Genomic DNA, 23377 nt, shown 5'->3' with positions numbered 1-23377 from the left:
TTGACGTCAATAAATGTAGTGAAAGGAAATCAGAATGAAATCAACTGATATAGCAACATTTGGTAGTACCTTTTGGGAAATGATGCAACACTTTAGGGCAGAGGTTCCCAAACTTTCTCGGTTCGTGGTGCCCTTAGCGTCCCAGTAATTTTTTCATGGCATCCCTAGGCCAAAAGAAATACCTAACATAGTGGTTTTCAACCTTTTGATAATCCGATTCTATCTGTGTATATATATAAAATTAAAAAATATCTGTTATACAATAATTATTTATAATAATATAATTATAAACAAAATTGCAATTCACAATACAAATTATACATACTTATATAATAATTTTATTCTTTATGTAGAGGTACTAAATAAACATCATCAATTATAGATCACTACAAAATTAAAAGGATGCGGTACGATGGATACCGGTATGATGGATACACCTTTTTATAATGAAATAAATATATAAATTTAAAAAAAAAAAAAGTTTAAATAACTTAAACCCAAATTACATGGCACCCCGGTTGAAAACCACTGCTGTGACGCTTACTGTGGAAAGCTGTGGTTTAAGGTATAAGGTTGCATTGTTTAGAGTATAACTATACGTTAATGTATTAATTATAAATGTACTAATGTTACTATGTTAATTGATATTTAATAACATCAACATATTTGAAATTGAAGTCACCCGTGACAAACAACAGATCGGAGCTAAGAGTAAGCTTTCGTACCAATTAGTGCTATGTTGAAAACATTAAGAGGAGATAAGAGATTTATCTGTGGGTGGTGGAATACAGATAGAAGGCCATTCAATAAATTTGTTATGGAGTAAAAAATGAGTTCAGCATAGAATTTTAATAACCATAGAAGAATTTTCCTGACTGAAACACAAGATTTACATCCCCCTATAATTATTTAGTTTCATGACACTTTTGAGTTTCGTATGACTGATCCCATTAGCCATTAAAATTGAACATTTTTACTATAATCATTTACAGCAGTAACAAAGACAAATAGAAACAAAGTGTAATAAATAAATAAAACAATATGTAATAAAAATTAATAGTAATTCTTTAAAATTAAATTATCGTGTATTATTATTAAATTTGACAGTACGAAATTTTTAGAAATCTTCAAGTACCGTGTTAATAGACTAGAAAAGAATAGCGAAAGCTTAAAAAGCGGTACTCACCTTGAAACAAACGACCTTAATAATATTATATACCTCATTAATTGTCAACAAAACTGCAACACATGTTATATCGGAAGTACGACTACTAAATTTGACTCATCAAAAACATCCAACACCCGTGCCTACTACCATTTCCATAGTCTCATGTCTAACCAATCTGTCACAGAACTTACAACTCATGCCCAGATTCACAACCACAACCCGCTCATCGACTCTGCCATTTCCATCATTAAACTAAAATCCAGCTACAGAATACTTCAATATGAAGCCCTAGTTATTGAATGGTACAAGCACCACACTAACCTCAAAATTCTAAATTCTAAACTCCCCTCCAATCTTTTCCCAATTTGGAACCTCTCGAGATTAAAGTTCCCACATGTCAAAAAAGGCATCACGAGAGTATAATTTTTTATTCTTAAAATACCATGTGCGTTCTCTCCCCACACATTGCCAACTGAAGACGTTCTTTAACTAACGAAAGTCCTCGTAAAGACTATTGGCTTCACCGGATTCACTTACAGTTTTTAACTATTCTTTCCTTTTCTTTTATTTCGATGACAACCAAGGATTGGATGTGTACACTTCTATTTCCTTGCGCCTATTTAACTCAGTCAACTTTTACCTACTTCCCTCCCTTTTAATTTTTCAATTTAACAATTCAACTTAAACATTAACCACGCTACCTAAGTAAACCATCGCAGATTAATTTCAAGATGAGTACCGCTTTTTAAGCTTTCGCTATTCTTTTCTAGTCTATTAACACGGTACTTGAAGATTTCTAAAAATTTCGTATTGTCAAATTTAATAAGATATTTATAACGGTAATAACCGACATCTTAACTGCACCGCCCCTCCGATTTTTAATTTTAATTATTATTATTTTTTTTTTTCACATTCCTTATTCTCTCTGATGCCTTTAGACATGTCTAATAATCATAAAAAAACTCAACTAACTAGTATACTCATCAAATATTTTTCCAATAAGTTACACATTGCCTTTTTACAAAAATGTCTCCACCACAATATCATCCCCAAATTTTCCCGCCTTTTTCCTAAAAATAATTGCAAAAAATATCCACATATCGTACACCGCACTTCTATTATGATCATCCGTGAAGAAATCAGGAAGAGATATAACAAAAAATATAGCCTTTTAAATAGTATACACCAACTCAGATTTTACCTTAAAAAAGAAATGACCCCTCATTCCTGGATCGAGTTCACCAACAAAACCAATACGCGTATTAATGCTACCAACCAAGAAATAATACAAAGACACAATAAAAAATGGAATTCCCTTACGACTCGTTCCCCCGCAAAAATCACCACCGTTAACCTCTCTTCCAAATCTTTTACACCCGCTGAACTTTCTGGCCTGAAATATGGCTTTAATTTTGCCATCAAAAATCAACATTACCCTATAAAAGACTGCATCGTTGAACTCCAGTCCAGACTCGAACATCATCCCGATAAATGGCGCCTAATGCACCAAACAAATAGTATTATTAATACCAAACTTTCTTCCTGCTCTAATATAAAAAAACAACAGCTTATGGATTTACACAAACTCAGTAAAACTTCTAACGTTATTATTCAAAAAGCTGATAAAGATGATACGATCGTTATAATAGATAAAGACACCCACCGAAAAATTAGAATCCATCTTAGCAGACCCAAACACATACATAAATGTTAATAACCATAACATCGTAAGACTCAAAAATAAACTCGACATAATTCTCAGGAAACTCAGGCAAAATAGGGAAATCAACCTTTCCACACTACAGCAAATTGGAATTCGCAATAACATCCTCCCCCACATGTTTGGGATTATCAAGTTACACAAAGCTGACCACCCTTTAAGACCAATTGTATCATACAGCAATTCAGCTTTTGTTAATTTATCTTCCTTCCTGGTCAAAATTATAACCCCCCTTACTAAATTTTCCACATTCAAGATCAATAACACCAATCAAGCATTTCAAAAAATTAATAATATCATAATATCCGATACAGACATCCTAGCTTCCTATGACGTTACTTCTCTTTACACAAATGTCCATGGCGCCTCCGTAGCCAGGTGGGAAGGAGCAGCAGTGCGCAGCACACGCTTCTTGATTAGACCGGGGTTCGAGCCCGTCACCACCAAATACGGAGGATGCGGAAAGATCAGGAAATGACCACTGCATATTCATGGAGCAATATGGCCTTGGTTGCTAATGCCCCTAAAAACCAAATAACAACAACAACAACAAATGTCCATATTCCATTTACTTTACAAGCCTTACGCAAACTCTTAGAAACAGACGATACCTTAACAAAACGTACCTCCCTTTCTATAGACCATATCCTTGAACTCACCACCCTTCTATTAGAAGCAAGATTTTTTAGATTCAACGGAAAAATCTTCCAACAAATATTTGGCTTACCAATGGGACTGGGGATTTCGGCCCCATTATCTGAAATCTACCTAGCCACCATTGAAGGCCAAATTCTACACCCCTTTCCCCCTGAACTAAAACTATACATGCGCTATGCCGACGACATTCTTGTAATAGGCAACAGATCCATTATTGATAACCTCTTCGTAAAACTTAACTCTGTACACGATAGACATAAATTCACCCTTGAAATTGGACAAAATAATCAGATAAATTTCCTTAATCTTACTATCTATATAACTGGCACAAAATTAAATACGAAAATTTTCAGGAAAAATACAAACACCGGCAAATACTTACATTTTGCTTCTCATCACCCTCTAAACACTAAAAAGGCAGTTTTATATAACCAAATTCACAATGCACTAAAGTATAGTTCCTTACCCACTGACCTTCACAATGAAATACAGTATATTACTGACAAATTTATATCCAGAGGTTATCCCCACCAACTTATTTTAAATACAATCCTTAACGCTAAAAATAAAATTAAATCTAACACCCAAACTAAAGACAAAAATAAAACAAACATCCGCATAGTCCTCCCTTACCACAATGAACTAGCAGGACAGTTCCGACGCCTATTTAACAACACTGATATCTCCCTTGTTTTTTCCACCTACAACAAATTAGGATCCTTCTTCAGCACCTATAAAGACACATACAAATATCCTACAAACGACCTTAATAATATTATATACCTCATTAATTGTCAACAAAACTGCAACATGTTATATCGGAAGTACCACTACTAAATTTGGCTCATCAAAAACATCCAACACCCGTGCCTACTACCATTTCCATAGTCTCATGTCTAACCAATCTGTCACAGAACTTACAACTCATGCCCAGACTCACAACCACAACCCGCTCATCGACTCTGCCATTTCCATCATTAAACTAAAATCCAGCTACAGAATACTTCAATATGAAGCCCTAGTTATTGAATGGTACAAGCACCACTCTAACCTCAAAATTCTAAATTCTAAACTCCCCTCCAATCTTTCCCCAATTTGGAACCTCTCGAGATTAAAGTTCCCACATGTCAAAAAAGGCATCACGAGAGTATAATTTTTTATTCTTAAAATACCATGCGCGTTCTCCCCCCACACATTGCCAACTGAAGATGTTCTTTAACTAATGAAAGTCCTCGTAAACACTATTGGCTTCACCGGATTCACTTACAGTTTTTAACTATTCTTTCCTTTTCTTTTATTTCGATGACAACCAAGGATTGGATGTGTACACTTCTATTTCCTTGCACCTATTTAACTCAGTCAACTTTTACCTACTTCCCTCCCTTTTAATTTTTCAATTTAACAATTCAACTTAAACATTAACCACGCTACCTAAGTAAACCATCGCAGATTAATTTCAAGGTGAGTACCGCTTTTTAAGCTTTCGCTATTCTTTTCTAGTATTATTATTATTTTTTTTTTTTTTTTTGAGCAGTTGTATTAGGACTAAAGGATTGCATTAAGTTTTGCAGTCTTAAAATGTGATTCTCATTCAGTAGATCAAAAGAAATATCCTCTTGACTTTATCCTTGGTTTTATGATCCTCCCCCAAAAGTCCCTTTAACAGTAAACATATAGTTTGTTTCTATTAAAAGGTGTAATAGTATATCTGTTTCAAGTTTACTGTTAAGATGATTTTTAAGTTTATACATTTTACAAAAAAAAAAAAAAGCAGCAAAATTTTTTTTTAAATTTTCTAGGTGATGATTTTACTAATAGAAGGTATCCTTCCAGAAAGTTATTTTGCTAATCACCTTCATGGCTTATCAGTTGACATGGCTGTGTTTCGAGATCTGCTCAGAATGAGGCTGGGAAGCTTATCTAGGCACCTGGATAGTCTACAGGCAGATGCTAAAGATACAAGTGTGTTATGCTATTTATAAATGCATGTAGTGTGTGTTCAAAAAAATGGAAAGAATAGTTTATAAATTCCATATTATTGTTATTGTGGTACCTTAATTTTTACCTATTTCACGTATTGTAAAATCTCAGTGAATTGGATAATAGCGAAAATCAGTAGTCTGAATTATAGAATATAATGATATGTAAATATTTTCATGTTGTATTTCATACAAAACAAGCAAATTTATACACAAATGAGCCGGATGTGTTCATTTAAATAGATGCTATTATTATGACACAAATATGACAAAAATAAAATAAATTTTAAGAAAATATGTATGTTCAAAATAAAATTGAATAGAATTCAAATCAAAAAGAATACAAATAATTTAATTTTAATATTAGTATTAGTGATATGGTGCAAGGGGGCCATAGGCTTTTGCTGCACCAGCTAGAAAATAATAGATGTGTGTATGTAAAATAAAAACTTAAATGAACTTTCTATATGATTCCTTTGTCACACACACATACACTGATGAGCCAAAACATTATGACTAGCAAGTCTTATGCAAATCAAAGCGACTGTGGTTGAACTACAGTGCATGTGCGGATCGGGACACGGTATAAAAAACACCTGATACTCAGCTCAGTTAATCAGTGTTACTCTTGTTCTTCAGATGGGAAAGGCAGCAGACTTAAATGAGTTTGACAAAGGCCAAATTGTAATGGCCAGACAACTGGATCAGAGCATATCTGAAACGGCACGGCTGGTGGGGTGCTCACGGTCAGCCATGGTGGTCCAAGGATGGAAAACCCACAAACTGCCGGCAAGGCATTGGACAACCACAGCTCATTGATGCTTGAAGTGAACGAAGGCTTTCCCGGATGATACCTGGCAACAGAAGGGTGACTGTGGCGCAACTTGTTGGTAATTGGAATGCTGGTGACAGGAGTAATGTGTCATAACACACAGTACGTCAAACCCTGCTGAAAATGGGGCTGTGTAGCCGCAGGCCGCTCCGAGTGCCCATACTAACCATGGTTCACCGGCAACAGTGCCTACAATGGGCATGCGAGCATTGAAACTGAACCTTGAGTGATTGGAAGAAGGTCGTCTGGTCCAATGAATCACGTTTCCTGTTACACCATGTGGACGGCTGGGGTACATGTGCATCGTTTACCTCTGGGAGTGATGGCGCCTGGATGCACTATGGGACAAAAACAAGCCGGTGGCGGCAGTGTCATACTTTTGGCGATGTTCTGTGGGGATACCCTGGGTCTAGTCATCCATGTGCCAGGGACTCTGATGTCTACCATCTACCTAAACACCATTGCTAACCAGGTACATCCTTTCATGGCAATGGTCTTCTCCTCTGGCGGTGCCACCTTTCAGCAGGATAATGTGTCATGCCATACCGCCCGGATTGTTCGAGACTGGTTCGCGGAACATGAGGAAGACTTCCTTTTATTGCCCTGGCCTCCAATTTCCCCAAACATCAATCCTATCGAGCATCTGTGCTTTGTGTTGAAACAGCAACTCCGATCTGCAGCGTCTCAGCCACAGACCTTACGGGAATTAAAGGATCTGCCGATTGCGTGTTGGTACCAAATACCACAAGACACACATAGATATCTTGTAGCATCCATGCCTCTCCGGGTACAAGCTGTTTTAGTTGCATGTGGAGGACCAACATCATATTAGGTAGGTGGTCATTATGTTTTGGCTCATTAGTGTAAGTACCAATCCAGCTGACATTTGAATTTTCCCAAGCTGTCAGCATTAACCACCCACACATGGAGGCAACTTGCCCCAGTAATTAATAGTGATAAGTCTGTTTTCATTCTTTATTTAATTCCATCTTCTCACTTTTTTTTTTTATAAATTTCTTTTTTCGTTATGGAGAAAGAATGAACCTTAATCAGATCTCTCTAAGGTGTGTAGTTTCTAAGTTAACACTCAAATTCTTTCCTCATATATGCACCCTTTTGCAGATCTCACCAGGAACTTTGCCATTTTTACTCTTTCAAGAAGCTCATTGCCTTTTTTTTTAGGTGGTCTTCATACTTGCTTGCTTCATACTTGCTTGGTGGTCTTCAGACTTGCTGTCCTACTGATTTAACGAACACTACAAGCAGTGTTCGTTAAATCAGTAGGACACCATGGGCCATCCTTGCTGCCTGTTTGCACTGTACAGATAACTTCCTGTCTGCCCATATTGTAACTTACAAATCCCTTATTTCTACTTTTTTTTTTTTTTTAATTCAGTTCCACCAAGTATAATCATGCCCAATATCCCTTTGTTGATGTCATTTAAGAAAATCAGAAAGAACAGTTAGTTCCAGTAATGATTGTTGGGACTTCACTTCTTGCATTAGCCTAAACTAAAAAATAACCATTAATCACTACCCTTTGCCATCTGCCCTGCAGCCATATTTTGATGAATTTGAGGATCTTGTGATTCTAACGTGTTCCAGCTTATACAGTAACCTCTCATGCTTGACTGGATAAAATGGTTGCTGAAATCCAAATAAGCAATATCAAACTTATTTCCTACATACAGCCCATGAGCAACTCCTGTCAAAATAGACAAGCATGTTAATTAAACATTATTATCCGTTAACAAACATGTGTTGTGTGTCCTTCATCATTTCATTTCTATATAAAAAATGTCACTGTATTACACTCTTGATCACTGCCTCCATGATTTTCTCTACTAATGAAATCAGACTGATTGGTTATTAGTTACCCATTTCACTCTTAGAACTGCACTTATGCATTAGTGATAAATTGGCACTTCATGGAATCTCTCCCAGTCCCAGTGATGTCCTCGTAATTAATCTTAATGGTTCAACACATTCTCTTGCCTACTTTCTCAGAATTACTGTTATTGGGTATATTCCATCAACTCTAGGAGCCTTACTCACCTTTAGACTAAGTTTTTTTTTTTTAACAAACAGTCTTCTGTGTTAATATCAGTAATTTCATCCTGCCCAGTTTCAATCTCACAGTTTCTCCTCACTGTGAAAGGGTCCTTTGTCAATAAATATTGATGCAAAGCATCTGTTCAATTAATCTGCCAACATGAGTTGGGTTATCCAAGATTTTCCCATACTTATTATGCAAGGGTCCGATATGATTTATTCTTTTTTTTTTTTTTTTTTGTTCACAAATAAATTATCAGGTGATACAGAAGCCTACAGTAGATATAAAGTAGTTTGCAATCAAGACACAAATGAAGCAGCTTATTTTAACACTAGAAGGAAATAGATGAACAACATTGACCCACTAGATATAAATGGCATAACTATTGATGATCCTGTTTAGAATGCTGACAAACTAAATAAATATTTTGCATCTGCATTCATGCTTGAAGAAGTTTTGAGGGATGGGAACACCAAAAGTGCACCAAAAAAATTATTTTTTTGTAACTAGAAGAAAGGGAAAGAGAAATTGCTAAAATTCAAAATAATTTAATTAGTTTTAATTTTATACCCTATTATCTTAAAAGAAGGCATTTTATGGGGTATTTTAATTATACCCTGTTATATTAAAAGAAGCAGCAAAATAAGGAAATAGTTGGCCATAATTATAAGCATATCCTTGGATTCAGGGAAGGGTCCTATGGATTGGAGGTGTGCAAATGTGTTTCCTATTCACAAAGGGGAATCAAAAGGTAACATGGGCAATTTCTTAGAAGCATCGTTTTGCTTCTAAGAAATTGAAAAATGCAGAAACTCAGAAATTTCTCATTACCTCTTATCTGAAGTTAATACAGACATGCACACACTGTCCAGTCAAAACAATATGACCACTCCTGTGTTTTATCAATCAGCTGTTCCTCCTCACCTGGTAGCACATGTTGTGGTGAGAACCAATAAATGTGAACTGCAGGTTTGTGGCTTGCATTCCACATATGGACAAGGGACTTCAAAAAAGGGATGATCATTGGGTACCGGTTGAAGGGTAGCAATATTGTGAAAACTATGAATGCTTTTCACAGAGTGCTGTAGTTAGGGTGTTCCAGGAATGATAGATGGTGGAAGGAGCAGTAGTTGCTAGGCCTCATTCATGGTTGTAATGAACGTAGGTTTTCCTTCCTTGTGCATACCACTAGATGCAAAATGGTGGAATGGCTGATCATGGAAAAATTCTGTACTTTTAGTTTGTTATTATTTTTGTGACTGCACTTTTCTTGGCCATATTCTTGATTAAGAGAAGTGTAAGCATGGGAGAATAATTACAAAATTGTAATAAATAACTTATCTTTATGATTATGGTATTTTAATGTAAGAATTGGCTATAGTATCTGTGATCAGGCAGAAAAACAAATATAAAATATTCTGTTTAGGGCTCAACTATGAGTATCATAAATTATACTGTAATCTTGATTCAGTGTGAGTGTCAAGAGGGGGGGGACAACTTTAATACTCATGGTATATGTAAGGCGTGTGTTATAGCTGAAAATAAAATTTAGCCAATTTTTTTTTTCCAAATTTTTAACACAAATACATAATGACTAAGATGCATTAAGGGCTTATACCTCAGGCTGCAAGAGAATTAGACTATGTACAAGTTAGTGCAAATGCATCATATTAGTACACAGCTAAACTGAATTAGCAAATTTTTTTTGCTAATTCAGTTTAGCAAAGGCTGCAAAGGCAGCATCATTTAAGTTATATCTCATATTGTGAATACCTTCATGAGTTGCCATGATATCGTACTATTTTGAATAAGTAATGCTTCACCAAAGGAGAAGACTCATTACATCACTAGGGTACCTACCTACCCACTGAAGAAGGGCCAAATAGCCCTGAAATGGTGCCATCTGAGTGGTGGTATCTGCTGAGAATAAGTAACAATAGTCTTTTTTTTTTTTTTTTTTTTTTTATGAGAACCCCAAACACGAGAGGTATTATAACCTATAGTACTTAGTACCGTGCTTGGGTTAGTCTTCTCCTTTGGTGAAGCATTACTTATTCAAAGTAGTGCAATATCATGGCAACTCGTTGTGAAGGTATTCACAATATGAGATATAACTTAAATGATGCTACCCTTGCAAAAAATTTGCTACTTCAGAGTTTAGCTGTGTACTAATATGATGCATTTGCATTAACTTGGACGTAGTCTAATTCTCTTGCAGCTTGAGGCATAAGCCCCTTAATGCATCTTAGTCTTAATTCATCTTATACACCATCTCTCATATTGTGGAGTTATACTTCATAATTGTTTTGCCATCATTACGTCACTAGGGTACCTACCCATCCACCGAAGAAGGGCCAAATAGCCCTGAAACGATCACCAGGGGGAGCCTGATGATGTCTGGAGTTTCCAAGAATAGGTAATAAGTCTTTCCCACTGGAGAAGGCTGTCCAGCTCAGCCTTAAGTTTATTTAGGCTATCAATTTCCACAACAAAAGATGCAAGTCTGTTCCACCAACCGACTACCCGCTGGCTAAAGGCAAACTTCCACACATCTATCCTCCATCTGTCCTTCCTCAATTTGAATTTATGCCCTCTCATGTGATTATTCTGAGCAAGAGGAAGAATTCCATCAGCATTGAGCATGCTCAAACCATTCAAGGCTTTATACACTTCAATCAGATCACCTCGCAGGTGCCAAGTCTCCAGACACTATAATTTACAAAATTTAAGCCTTTCTTTGTAAGAGCAACCCTTTGTTCCATTCACTAATCTTATTGCCCTTCTCTGTACTCGTTCCAACAGCTCTACATCCTTCTTAAAATGAGGCCTCCAGACCTGTATACAGTACTCAAGGTGTGGCCTGACCTGGCCATTGCCTTATATAAGGGGATAATCCCTCCTTATCCCTGCTAGAAAAATTCCTGTATGTCATTGACAAGACAATATGAGCTACCCTTCCAGACCATCTGCATGCTCAGAAAACTTCATATCTGCCTGCACAATTATCCCCAGGTCCTTTTCATTCTACTCCACTGTCAGTGTAGTACCAGAGAGTTGATACGTCACTGTGGGATTGCTATTCCCCATATGTAGTACTTTAAATTTGTCAATGTTAAACTTCATTTGCCAACTCTCAGCCTATCTGCTCAACCTTTCCAGATCCTGTTGTAGCAGCATAGCGTCAGTAGTGACCTTGACAACCCTGCCAACCTTCGTATTGTCTGCAAACTTGAACATTAAGCTTGATATACCATCATCAATATCATTTATAAATACAGAAAACAACAATGGACCCAATACTGAACCCTGAGGGACTCCACTAATAACATTAGTCCACGATGAGCAATGTCCATTGAGTACCACTCTGTCTTCTCCCACTGAACCATCCCTTTATCCATAGCAGCAAATTGCCTCCAATGCCACACTGCTCCAATTTGTGCAGCAGTCTTCCATGTGCAACAGTATCAAAAGCCTTTCTAAGATCCAAATATATGATATCAAAGTTATTCCCTGCATCCAGGTCCTTTGTGACCACATCATAGTATCCAATCAAATTGCTCAGGCAAGACTTTCCCTCAACAAAACCATGCTGTGTCCGAGCTATAACTGAAGTCTTGTCTAGGTGATCTGCTGACGGGGCTAGTGGAGCCAGACGTGTTCAAAGCCGCTAAGTGGATTTTGTTATTTATTGATTTGAAATTATTGTTTTTCTAAAACTTTTGATTTAAATTTAGTAGTATAGCATTATTTTGTGATTTTCTGATTAATCTGGTGTATTTATTCTTTACTTGGCCTTGTAATTGCATAAAAGTATCAGTAAGATTATCAAATCCACGTGTTACAAGTTGCAGCTCCGCTGAACGAGAAGTTTTTTAGCCATATTTAGTCGCTTTATTGACCAAATGTTACATCAAATTATTTTCTATAAGTAGATTATAGACCTAGTCAGGATCGTTAGTTTATTCTGAATTGAGACAGCGAGATTTGGAAGTTAATTAATACGTAAATATCCGTAGATTTACCGTTCGTAACTTGCTACCATTGTTATATGATACGTTATATCCCGAACTATATAGCTTTAGTATATAGTATAATATAATATTGTCAATTAATCAGTAAAATCTATTAATTTTGTTAAACTTCGTTGTAAATTAAATTGTACTTTTAGCTAAATACTTGTAACAACTTAGATTACAAACGTAACATAATTAGACGCCTCCGTAGCCAGGTGAGCAGGAGCAGCAGTGCGTAGCACACGCTTCTTGATCAGACTGGGGTTCGAGCCTGTGACCACCAAATACGGATAATGTGGAAAGGTCAGGAAATGACCACCGCATATCCCCGGAGCAATATGGCCTTAGATGCTAATGCTCCTAAAAACCAAATAACAACAACAACAACAGTAACATAATTAATTAATACATAACTTGATACGGAAGTTATATAAACGGAACTCGTAGATAATACTCAATACTGAAAAATATATATAGCGTTATAACTGTGTTGTGATACAGTTTAGGGTTATACAAAGGGTACTAGGAAAGTTTTGCAATACAGCTTTGTTTATTTAATTTTTTCAAAGTAATTTCCTCTACATTCAATACACCTCTCCATCCTCCGAAACCAATCTTTAAACCAGTTCTGCCAAGTTTCACTAGGGAGTAAAGCACACTCGTTGTCCCAAGCCCATAGAAGGTCCTCATCACTGGAAAACCGCCTCCCTTTTAGCTTCATTTTCACATGCGGGAACAGTGCAAAGTCACAGGGAGCAAGGTCTGGACCGTAGAGAGGGTGCTCGAGAAGTTTCAGTCCTGTCGTGGTCAAATATTCGGTGCAGGCTTTGGCGCAGTGAGCTCGAGCATTATCGTGATGGAGGTACCCGGTGTCCATTCTTGACTTTGGCCGCAGGTTCTTCATAGATCCAATGACTTTAGGCAGGCATTGTTCAGTATACCACTTAGCTGTGACTGTCTTCTGCGTGTCCAAAACGACACGTTCCACAATTCCACTCGATTTGAAAAATACAGCTATCATTTTCTTCTTTACAGATCGGGATTTTCTGACAATTACGGGTGTGTCGTCATCATCAAAGACCCAAACTTTGTTTTGAGCCTTGGTCGGCAGATCGTAATAGTACAACCAAGTCTCGTCACCTGTCACGATGTTGTTCACATACCGAGATTGTCCCTTATCAAACTTTTTTAACATCTCCCGGCACCAAGTCACACGTCGTGTCATCTGCTCTTCAGTCAGTTGATGCGGCACCCAGAGAGAACAAAGTTTCTTCACGTGCAAATGATCTTGCAGAATCGAACGAATTGCTGGTGCATTTAGGCCCAAAGTATCCTCTATCTGTTGATAGGTCACTCGCCTATTTTCGTCAAGCATTTTCCTCACAGCAGTAACGTTTTCCTCCGTAACTGACGTTCGTGGCCTTCCCGGCCTCTCAAAATCCTCCAGAGTGAAATTTCCCCTTTGGAATTCTCTATACCACCTGAATATCGTTGTACGAGTGGACAATCATCATCTAGTGCAAGAGTCATTTCTTCTAAGCACTGGTCTATGGTTAAACCACGCACGAAATTATACCGCAAAACTGTCCTTATCTTGTTTCGTGACCACGATGCCATCGCAAGCACTTTACACTCTCACTACTAATGAATAACTGAGCTCATCGACTTGGTGCGGCGGCTACTATGCACGTATGAACATGTCTCAACATGCAGCAACAAGCAGCTTCCTGTGATTCATTGTTGCGTCATATTGCAAAACTTTCCTAGTACCCTTTGTAATTTTATACTGAAATTGAAATTTTATTGAAATTAAATCAAAATCATGACTCAGAGCAGCAAAGCAAAAGGCTCAAGCTAATAGGAGTGCTGTGGCTCAGAGGAGAACTGAGGGAAGCAGTTGTCCTCTGAATCACACCCATTTAAAATGCACTGCTTGCATGATGTTTGTAAAGCAATCGAGTACGGGACATGATATTGCCATGGGGGATGTCTTTGTGTGTGCACGATGCAAGGAGTGCAACAAAATCAGGCGACAACTCAGCGTTGTCGCCTAAGGCCTTGAATGGGTTGAGCATGCTGAATTCTGATGGGATCCTTCCACTTGTTCAGATTACGAACCTAAGGGGGCATAAATTCAAATTAAGAAAGGACAGATGTAGAATAGATGTGCGGGAATTTTCCTTTAGCCAGCAGGTGGTTAACTGCTGGAACAAACTTCCATCTGTCGTTGTGGAAGTTGATAGGTTGAATAAATTTAAGGAGGAACTGGACAGGCATTTGTCCAGTTCCTTAATATCATTAGTGCCAACTATGTTGCCACTAATGATATTCAGAGTAGGAGACCGGCAGAATTACTTAACAAGTACAGGTCACTGCTGAAAAAAAGTCGTGAATTAGGGTTGTTTGAAAGTGTCTGCAATTTTCCCCAATAACAATAGGAGGGAGTATATGATGAGAATCTTTTCGATCAATTTGGCCCTGGAAAGATTGTGCAAGGCTCAAGGAGTAGAATTTTTTTCAGCCTGGTCTGTACTTGTTAACAGGAGAGACTGCTTCTACAGGGATGGGATACACTTAAATAGAAAGGGTGCAAGAATATTTGCTGATGCTATCGAGGCAGTGTTAGGTGGGTCGGAAAACTGGTAGCTTGGGGGGATACAAGGACTAATAGATTAGCAGTAGCCGCTGGCAGAGGTAAAAGTGATTCTTGCACTGCTTCTATTGGAATGAGCAGAAGCCTGAAAAACAAGATGCAGGATATTTCAGAGATTGCTGGGAGTTATTGCGGTACAAGTAAACACATGGGTTGTGTTAGGGTAGCTAAGACTAGAAAAAGGTGCATGTATACTTGCGTGTACACCAATGCTAGGAGTTTGGTAAATAAATTTGATGAATTTCAGATATTTCGCAAAACATCAAAGGCAGATATTGTTGGGATATCAGAGACGTGGTGTCACACAGATATAAGAAATGCAGAACTGGAATTTGGTGAGTACAATGTGTACAGAAAGGATAGACAGGATAGGAAGGGAGAAGGGGTTATGCTATTAGTTAAGAAACACATAAAATCCAAGGAAGTGAAACCAGTTGACATCGCTGGACAGTGCAGCATCAAGTCAGTTTGGTGTGACATAAGCATTGGAAGATCAAAATTGAGAGTAGGAGTGTGCTATAGGCCTAATGACTCTGATGAGTATAATATGAAACTGTACAGCGAAATAGAGTGGGCCAGTAAATCAGAGAGTCTTATAATGGGGGAATTTAATTTCCCAGATATTGACAGGAATTTTTGAGTTGGTCACTCACACACTAGCAAAGCTTTTGCGGATTTATTGGATGATTGTTTTCTACATCAGCATGTTCGGGAGGTAACTAGAGGGAGTAATACTCTTGATTTGATTATCAGTAGTGATTCTTCATGCAATAAGAATCTGCAGATAAAGGAACCACTAGGTGGCAGTGATCACAGTTTGCTGAAATGGGATTTACTCAAAGAGGTAACTACCATCAGGGGTAAAGGGAAGGGTTTTTGCTTTCGTAAAGGCGACTATGATGGTCTGAGACAGTATTTAAATTCTATACAGTGGGACCAACTGATGATGTTACCAACAGCAAATTCAAAATGGGAAGCATTCAAAGAACTTATCTTGGAACCTACTAGGCTTTACATACCAACTATGAAATACTGTTCAAGGTTTAGGCCTAAATGGATGTCAAATGAACTAATGAGACATATGGCAGAGAAGAAAAATGCATGGGATACTTATAAATTAACATGTGACACAGATGCCTATGATAGATACAAGTTGATCTGTAACCAAGTTACAGAGGAGGTTAGGCAGGTGAAGGCAGATTACGAGAAATCTTTGGCAAGGAATGCAAAGAAAAACAGCAAAGAGTTCTTTACTTATGTAAACTCTAGAAGGAAGGGGATGAATGAGATTGGTCCACTTGCTATCGATGGTTCAACTGTTGATGATCCTGCTCTGGTAGCTAACAAACTAAATGAATATTTTGCATCGACATTCACACATGAGGAGTTATTCAGCGAGGGGAATGCCAGAGGTGTATTCAACTCTGGCAGTAAGCTAGATAATCTTGTAATAACTGAGAGTAAAGTGGAGGAGAAATTGTTGAAGATAAACAAAAGAAAGGCACCTGGGGTGGATGGGATCTATCCACTTATAGTATAGGAGGCAGCAAAGGAAGTAAGCAAACCCTTAGCCATAATTATGAGAGCTTATGGAGTTACCCATAGACTGGAGATGTGCAAATGTGACCCCAATTCACAAAGGAGGATGAAAGGCTGACACAAGTAATTATAGACCTGTGAGTTTAACTTCTGTCCGAGGAAAATTAATGGAGGCACTGGTTAAAGAAGAACTGCAGGATCATCTAGACAAGACTTCAGCTTAGACACAGCATGGTTTTGTTAAGGGGAAGTCTTGCCTGACCAATTTGATTGGATACTATGATGCAGTCACAAAAGAACTGGATGCAGGGAATAACTTTGATATTATATACTTGGATTTTAGAAAGGCTTTTGATACTGTTGCACATGGAAGACTGTTGCACAAATTAGAGAAGTGTGAAATTGGAGGCAAATTGCTGCTATGGATAAAGGGGTGGTTGAGGGGGAGAAGACAGAGTGGTAATCAATGGACACTGCTCATCGTGGACTAATGTTATTAGTGGAGTCCCTCAGGGTTCATTGTTGGGTCCATTATTGTTTTCTGTATTTATAAATCATATTGATGATGGTATATCAAGCTTAATGTCCAAGTTTGCAGACGATACAAACGTTGGCAGAGTCGTTAAGGACACTACTGATGCTATGCTGCTGCAACAGCATCTGGAAAGGTTGAGCAGATGGGCTGAGAGGTGGCAAATGAAGTTTAACATTGACAAATGTAAAGTACTACATATGGGAAACAGCAACCCCAGAGCACCATATCAACTCTGTGGTACTACACTGACAGTGGCAGAGTATGAAAAGGACCTGGGGGTAATTGTGCAGGCAGATATGAAGTTCTCTGAGCAGTGCAGATGGGCGGCAAGAGTAGCTCATGGTGTCTTGTCAATGATATATAGGAATTTTTCTAGCAGGGATAAGGAGGTGATTATTCCCTTGTATAAGGCAGTGGTCAGGCCACACCTTGAGTACTGTATACAGGTCTGGAGGCCTTATTTCAAGAAGGATGTTGAGCTGCTGGAACGAGTACAGAGAAGGGCAACAAGATTAGGGAATGGAACAAATGGTTGATCGTACGAAGAAAGGCTTAAGTTTTGCAAATTAGTGTCTAGAGACTAGGCACCGGCGAGGTGATCTGATAGAGGTGTATAAAGCCTTGAATGGTTTGTGCGTGCTGAATGCTGATGGGATTTTTCCTCCTCTTGCTCAGAATAATCACCTGAGTCGGCATTAATTCTGATTGAGGAAAGGCAGATGTAGGATAGATGTGTGGAAATTTGCCTTTTGCCATCGGGTAGTTGGTTGCTGGAACAAACTTCCATCTTTTGTTGTGGAAGTTGATAGTTTAAATAAATTCAAGGCAGATCTAAACAAACATATTTGTAACGATGGATCAATGAAATGGGAAGGTTTTTTTTTTTTTTTTTTTTGGCTGATGCTGTATAAGCTTTCTTTTTTGCTTCATATGTCTCTGCTAACTAATTAAATTTATTAATTTAATTTAATTGGAAATTCCTTTTTAAATTTCCCAGATATCTTATGTAATATAAATTCTGATGTTATTTTTGTTTAGAAAATATGTTTTGTGTGTGTCTTTCACCCCTCGTAGACACGTGATATGCATAGCACAATTGCATATCATAAATTATATATTCATAGTGAATGAGTGGCCAGTCTTAACTTTTGCCACAGGTACAGTTTGGATCATCCGTCAGCCAAGAGGAGGTTAATTTCTCCTTTAGGAAGACATGACCTGTTAGTATAAATGTTGTGAAAAGTCTGGGGGTGAACCACTTTGGTGGCTTTGGGCTAACCATTGCCACCCGTGGCAGAAACCTTTTGGGAAAAAGACCTTGTTTCCTGCTCCCAATTTGTTTGCCATAGCTCACGGAGCTTTGTGGCTATTTTCTTTCTTTCAGCCTTGGTGTTGGCTGTGTCAAGGTATGCCCTTCTCAAATCTGTACTATAAGCCTCTTTTGGCTATTTCCAAGTAAAGTGGGAGAGCACCTGCAGGGCTGGTGTGCTCACAATGCAACATGCTCTGGTGATAGAAGTATTGTTCTCTGAATTGTCTCTAATTTGTTCCTGTTTCTGACTATGGCATCGCTATGGAGCCGGTGTGTGGGTAAACCACACACCGGCTCCATAGTGATGACACGCAAGAACACGTCTCAGTATATGATTACAGGGTCCTTCTTTTGAGCCCTCAGTCAGCCCAACTGATCCTTACAATCATGCCTGCAGAGCTTCTCACTTTTTTTACCAAGTATGCCAAATGGGGATAAAAAGTTAATTTTGAGTCAAAAACAATCCCTAGGTATTTTATTTCTGATACTATTTTTATGGTTTTTCCATTAATTTTAATTTGACGGGAGTCTCCTTAGGTTTTCTTTTAAAAGTATGGATTTAGTTTTTTCAGGTGATATCCTGAGCATTTGCATTTGTGCCCACTCCTGAATTTGCATGAGGGCAGCATTTGATCTTTGCTCTACAGCCACTCTTGCGTTTCTTTTATAAGGAGAATCAAATCATCTGCAAAGCTAGGCTTTCCACCGAGCCCAGATCCATTTGTTTAGAACACTGAGAATTCCACCTTCATTCATTTTACTGGAGCAGCAGTGCGTAGCACACGCTTCTTGATTAGCCCAGGGTTCGAGCCTGTCACCACCAAATACGGAGGATGCGGAAAGGTCAGGGAATGACCACCGCATATCCCGGAGCAATATGGCCTTAGTTGCTAATGCTCCTAAAAACCAAATAACAAACAAACATTCATTTTACTAATCCTTCTCAGAACCTTGTAACCCTCAGTCAGGTCACCTCAGAGGTGCCTGGTTACCATGCTCTGTAGCCCACATAATTGTAGTCTTTCCTCATACCTGCTGATCTCACCATTCTAGTTACCTGTGTGTAGATTCTTTCAAGAAGCTGAATGTTTTTTTTTAGATAAGGTCTCCATACTTGAACCCAGTATTCTAAATGTGGCCTTACAATTGCATTATACAGTGGGATTAGGACCTCTACCTATCTCTACAGGATAGCATTCAATAAATCATTGATATGACACCATGTCAAAATAGCCTACTAAGTTAGTTAAGCATGATGTACCCTTAACAAAGCCATGTTGTGTCCTTCAGAATGCCATATCTATCTAAATGTCCCTGGATTGCACTCTTAATCATTGTCTCTAAGGTTTTTCCTTCCACTGAAGTCATACTAACTGGTCTGTAGTTACCAACTTCACTCTTAGAACTGCTTTTATGTACTGGCGATACATTGCCACTTCTCGAATCCAAAGGAGTCTCCCCTGAGTTCATAGATGCCTTCATAATTAACTTCATTAGTTCAATACACTCTCTCCTGCTCTCCCTCAAAACTAAGGGTATATGCTATCAACTCTGGGAGCCTTACTTGCCTTTATACTCAAACATTTTTCTAATAAACAATCATGTGTAATTACAACATCACTAATTTCATATGGCTCAGCCTTGAATCAGATTGCAATCTGATTCTCAGCAATGAATCAGATTGGTCCACTTGATATCAGTGGCTTGACTGTTGATGATCCTGCTCAGGTTTCTGACAAACTTAATGAATATGTTGCATCTGCATTCACATGAGAGGAATTTTTTGGGGAAAGGGATGCCAGAAATTTAGCAAACTCTAAGAGAGCTGAATGATTTTGTAATAACTGAGAGGAAAGTCAAAGAGAAATTGTTGAAGTTTAACATAATAAGGTTAGGAGATATGAGAATATATCCCCAATTCATAAAGGGGCATCAAAAGATGACACTAGTAATTACAGCTCTGTTAGTTTAGCATTAGTAGTTTAGCGTTACAATGCAAGGGGGGGAAAAAAAAAAAACCTTCCCATTTAACCTATCTATTCTCTCCAAAAGTTTTTCCAGTTCTTCCTTGAATTTATTTAAGCTATCAACTTCCACAATGACAATGAAAGTTTGTTCCAGCGATCAACCACTTGTTGGCTAAAGACAAATTTCTGCGCAGAGAAGAAACATGCATGGGATACATACAAATTAACACATGACACAGAAGCCTATGATAGATACAAGTTGATCTGTAACCAAGTTACAAAGGAGGTTAGGCAGGCGAAGGCAGATTACGAGAAATCTTTGGCAAGGGATGCAAAGAAAAACAGCAAAGAGTTCTTTACTTATGTAAACTCTAGAAGGAAGGGGATGAATCAGATTGGTCCACTTGATATCGATGGGTCAACTGTTGATGATCCTGCTCAGGTAGCTAACAAACTGAATGAATATTTTGCATCGACATTCACACATGAGGAGTTATTTATCGAGGGGAATGCCAGAGGTGTATTCAACTCTAGCAGTAAGCTAGAGAATCTTGTAATAACTGAGAGTAAAGTGGAGAAGAAATTGTTGAAGATAAACACAAGAAAGGCACCTGGGGTGGATGGGATCTATCCAGTTATATTAAAGGAGGCAGCAAAGGAAGTAAGCAAACCCTTAGCCATAATTATGAGAGCTTCCTTGGACTCAGGGGAGGTACCCATAGACTGGAGATGTGCAAATGTGACCCCAATTCACAAAGGAGGATCAAAAGCTGACACAAGCAATTATAGACCTGTGAGTTTAACTTCTGTTCCAGGAAAATTAATGGAGGCACTAGTTAAAGAAGCACTGCAGGATCATTTAGACAAGACTTCAGTTATAGCTCGGACACAGCATGGTTTTGTTAAGGGGAAGTCTTGCCTGACCAATTTGATTGGATACTATGATGCAGTCACAAATGAACTGGATGCAGGGAATAACTTTGATATTATATACTTGGATCTTAGAAAGGCTTTTGATACTGTTGCACATGGAAGACTGCTGCACAAATTGGAGCAGTGTAACATTGGAGGCAAATTGCTGCTGTGGGTAAAGGGGTGGCTGAGGGGGAGAAGACAGAGAGTGGTAATCAATGGACACTGCTCGTCGTGGACTAATGTTATTAGTGGAGTCCCTCAGGGTTCAGTGTTGGGTCCATTATTGTTTTCTGTATTCATAAATGATATTGATGATGGTATATCAAGCTTAATGGCGAAGTTTGCAGACGATACAAAGGTAGGCAGGGTTGTCAAGTTTAACATTGACAAATGTAAAGTACTACACATGGGAAACAGCAACCCCAGAGCAACGTATCAACTCTGTGGTATTACACTGACAGTGGTAGAGAATGAAAGGGACCTGGGGGTGGTTGTGCAGGCAGATATGAAGTTCTCTGAGCAGTGCAGATGGGCTGCAAGAGTAGCTCATGGTGTATTGTCAATGATATATAGGAATTTTTCTAGCAGGGATAAGGAGGTGATTATTCCCTTGTATAAGGCAATGGTCAGGCCACACCTAGAGTACTGTTTATAGGCCTGGAGGCCTCATTTCAAGAAGGATGTAGAGCTGCTGGAACGAGTACAGAGAAGGGCAACAAGATTAGTGAATGGAACAAAGGGGTGCTCTTACGAAGAAAGGCTTAAGATTTGCAAATTACAGTGTCTGGAGACTAGGCACCAGCGAGGTGATCTGATAGAGGTGTATAAAGCATTGAATGGTTTGAGCATGCTCAATGCTGATGGGATTCTTCCTCTCGCTAAGAATAATCACCTGAGAGGGCATGAATTCAAATTGAGGAAAGACAGATGTAGAATAGACGTGCAGAAATTTGCCTTTAGCCAGCGAGTGGTTGGTTGGTGGAACAGACTTCCATCCCTTGTCGTGGAAGTTGATAGCCTAAATAAGTTTAAGGCTCAGCTGGACAGGTATTTTGAACGAACAGAGGGGTGAAGTGGGAGTGGTTTTTTTTTTTTTTTTTTGGCTGATGCTGCATAAGCTTGCTTTCTTGCATCAAATGCCTCTACTAATGCTAATGCTAACTTTCTTTCCTCAATTTCAATTTATGCTCCCTGAAGTGTGTAATCTGAGCAAGAGGAAGAATCCCATCAGCATTGAGCTTGCTTAAACCATTCAAAGCCTTATACACTTCAATCAGATCACTTAGCAGGTGCCTAGTGTCCTGATGCTGCAATTTGTAGTCTAACTTAAGCCTTTCTTGGTAAGAGCACACCTTTATTCCCCTCGCCAATCTCATTGCCCTTCTCTGTACTTGTTCCAACAGCTGTTCCTAAAATGAGGCCAGCTGACCTGTAAGCAGTACTTGAGGTGTGGCCTGACCATTGCCTTATACAAAGGGATAATTACTTCCTTATCTCTATTAGTAAAATAAACATATTCGAGAAGTTGAACATAGCAACGAGAGCTTTTCTCACCCTCTGCTACCGCATACATTTGCTACTATCCATGCTTAACAGAAGAGATCTCCAGAATAATATGGGCTTGTCAGACACTATTTGCAGATACCTGTGGGCTAACGCTATGCTGTCTTTGCCTATGGGCAGAGACAGCATACAGTTGTGTTAAAGGTAAAATATCGTGTACCTATTGAGGGTACAAGTGGAATTGTATATGAGATCAATGTCCAGATTGCAGGGACCGTTGTGTTGGGGATACGGCATATAGGTTTAAAGATTGTATGGGGGAACATACAAGAGAAATAGAGACTGCAGACTATGGAAAATTTGGAGGACCTCTGGGAGGAGAACATAAAATTTCTCCAGGCAATGGTGCTATCATTGATTGTTTGCAGGTATTGGCAGTGGAAATGACTCGAGAGCTTGCAGATTTGTTCTTCACAACCATCAATAGAGATGAGGGAGTCCATATTTACTCCCCCTTTGAGACCTTGCATT

The 23377-nt window shown here is 38.5% G+C and overlaps 1 protein-coding gene across 1 annotated transcript in view; it reads left to right on the top strand.

Annotated features, from left to right (window-relative positions):
* The window catches only part of LOC150086293 (TBC1 domain family member 30-like), a 200394-nt gene that overhangs the window by 89803 nt on the left and 87214 nt on the right, over positions 1-23377 (top strand). The window contains exon 5 of the mRNA XM_090374853.1: positions 5345-5507. Within this exon, the coding sequence (XP_090230979.1) occupies positions 5345-5507 (163 nt within the window). The remainder of the gene's footprint in view (positions 1-5344; positions 5508-23377) is intronic.

Source organism: Mastigoproctus giganteus, chromosome 5 (assembly GCF_048544385.1).
Source record: "Mastigoproctus giganteus isolate SK-2022 chromosome 5, ASM4854438v1, whole genome shotgun sequence".
In the NCBI taxonomy this organism is placed as follows: Eukaryota; Metazoa; Arthropoda; class Arachnida; order Uropygi; family Thelyphonidae; genus Mastigoproctus; species Mastigoproctus giganteus.
Note: the sequence above shows the minus strand (reverse complement) of the source record. Positions and strands in the feature narration are given on the sequence as shown.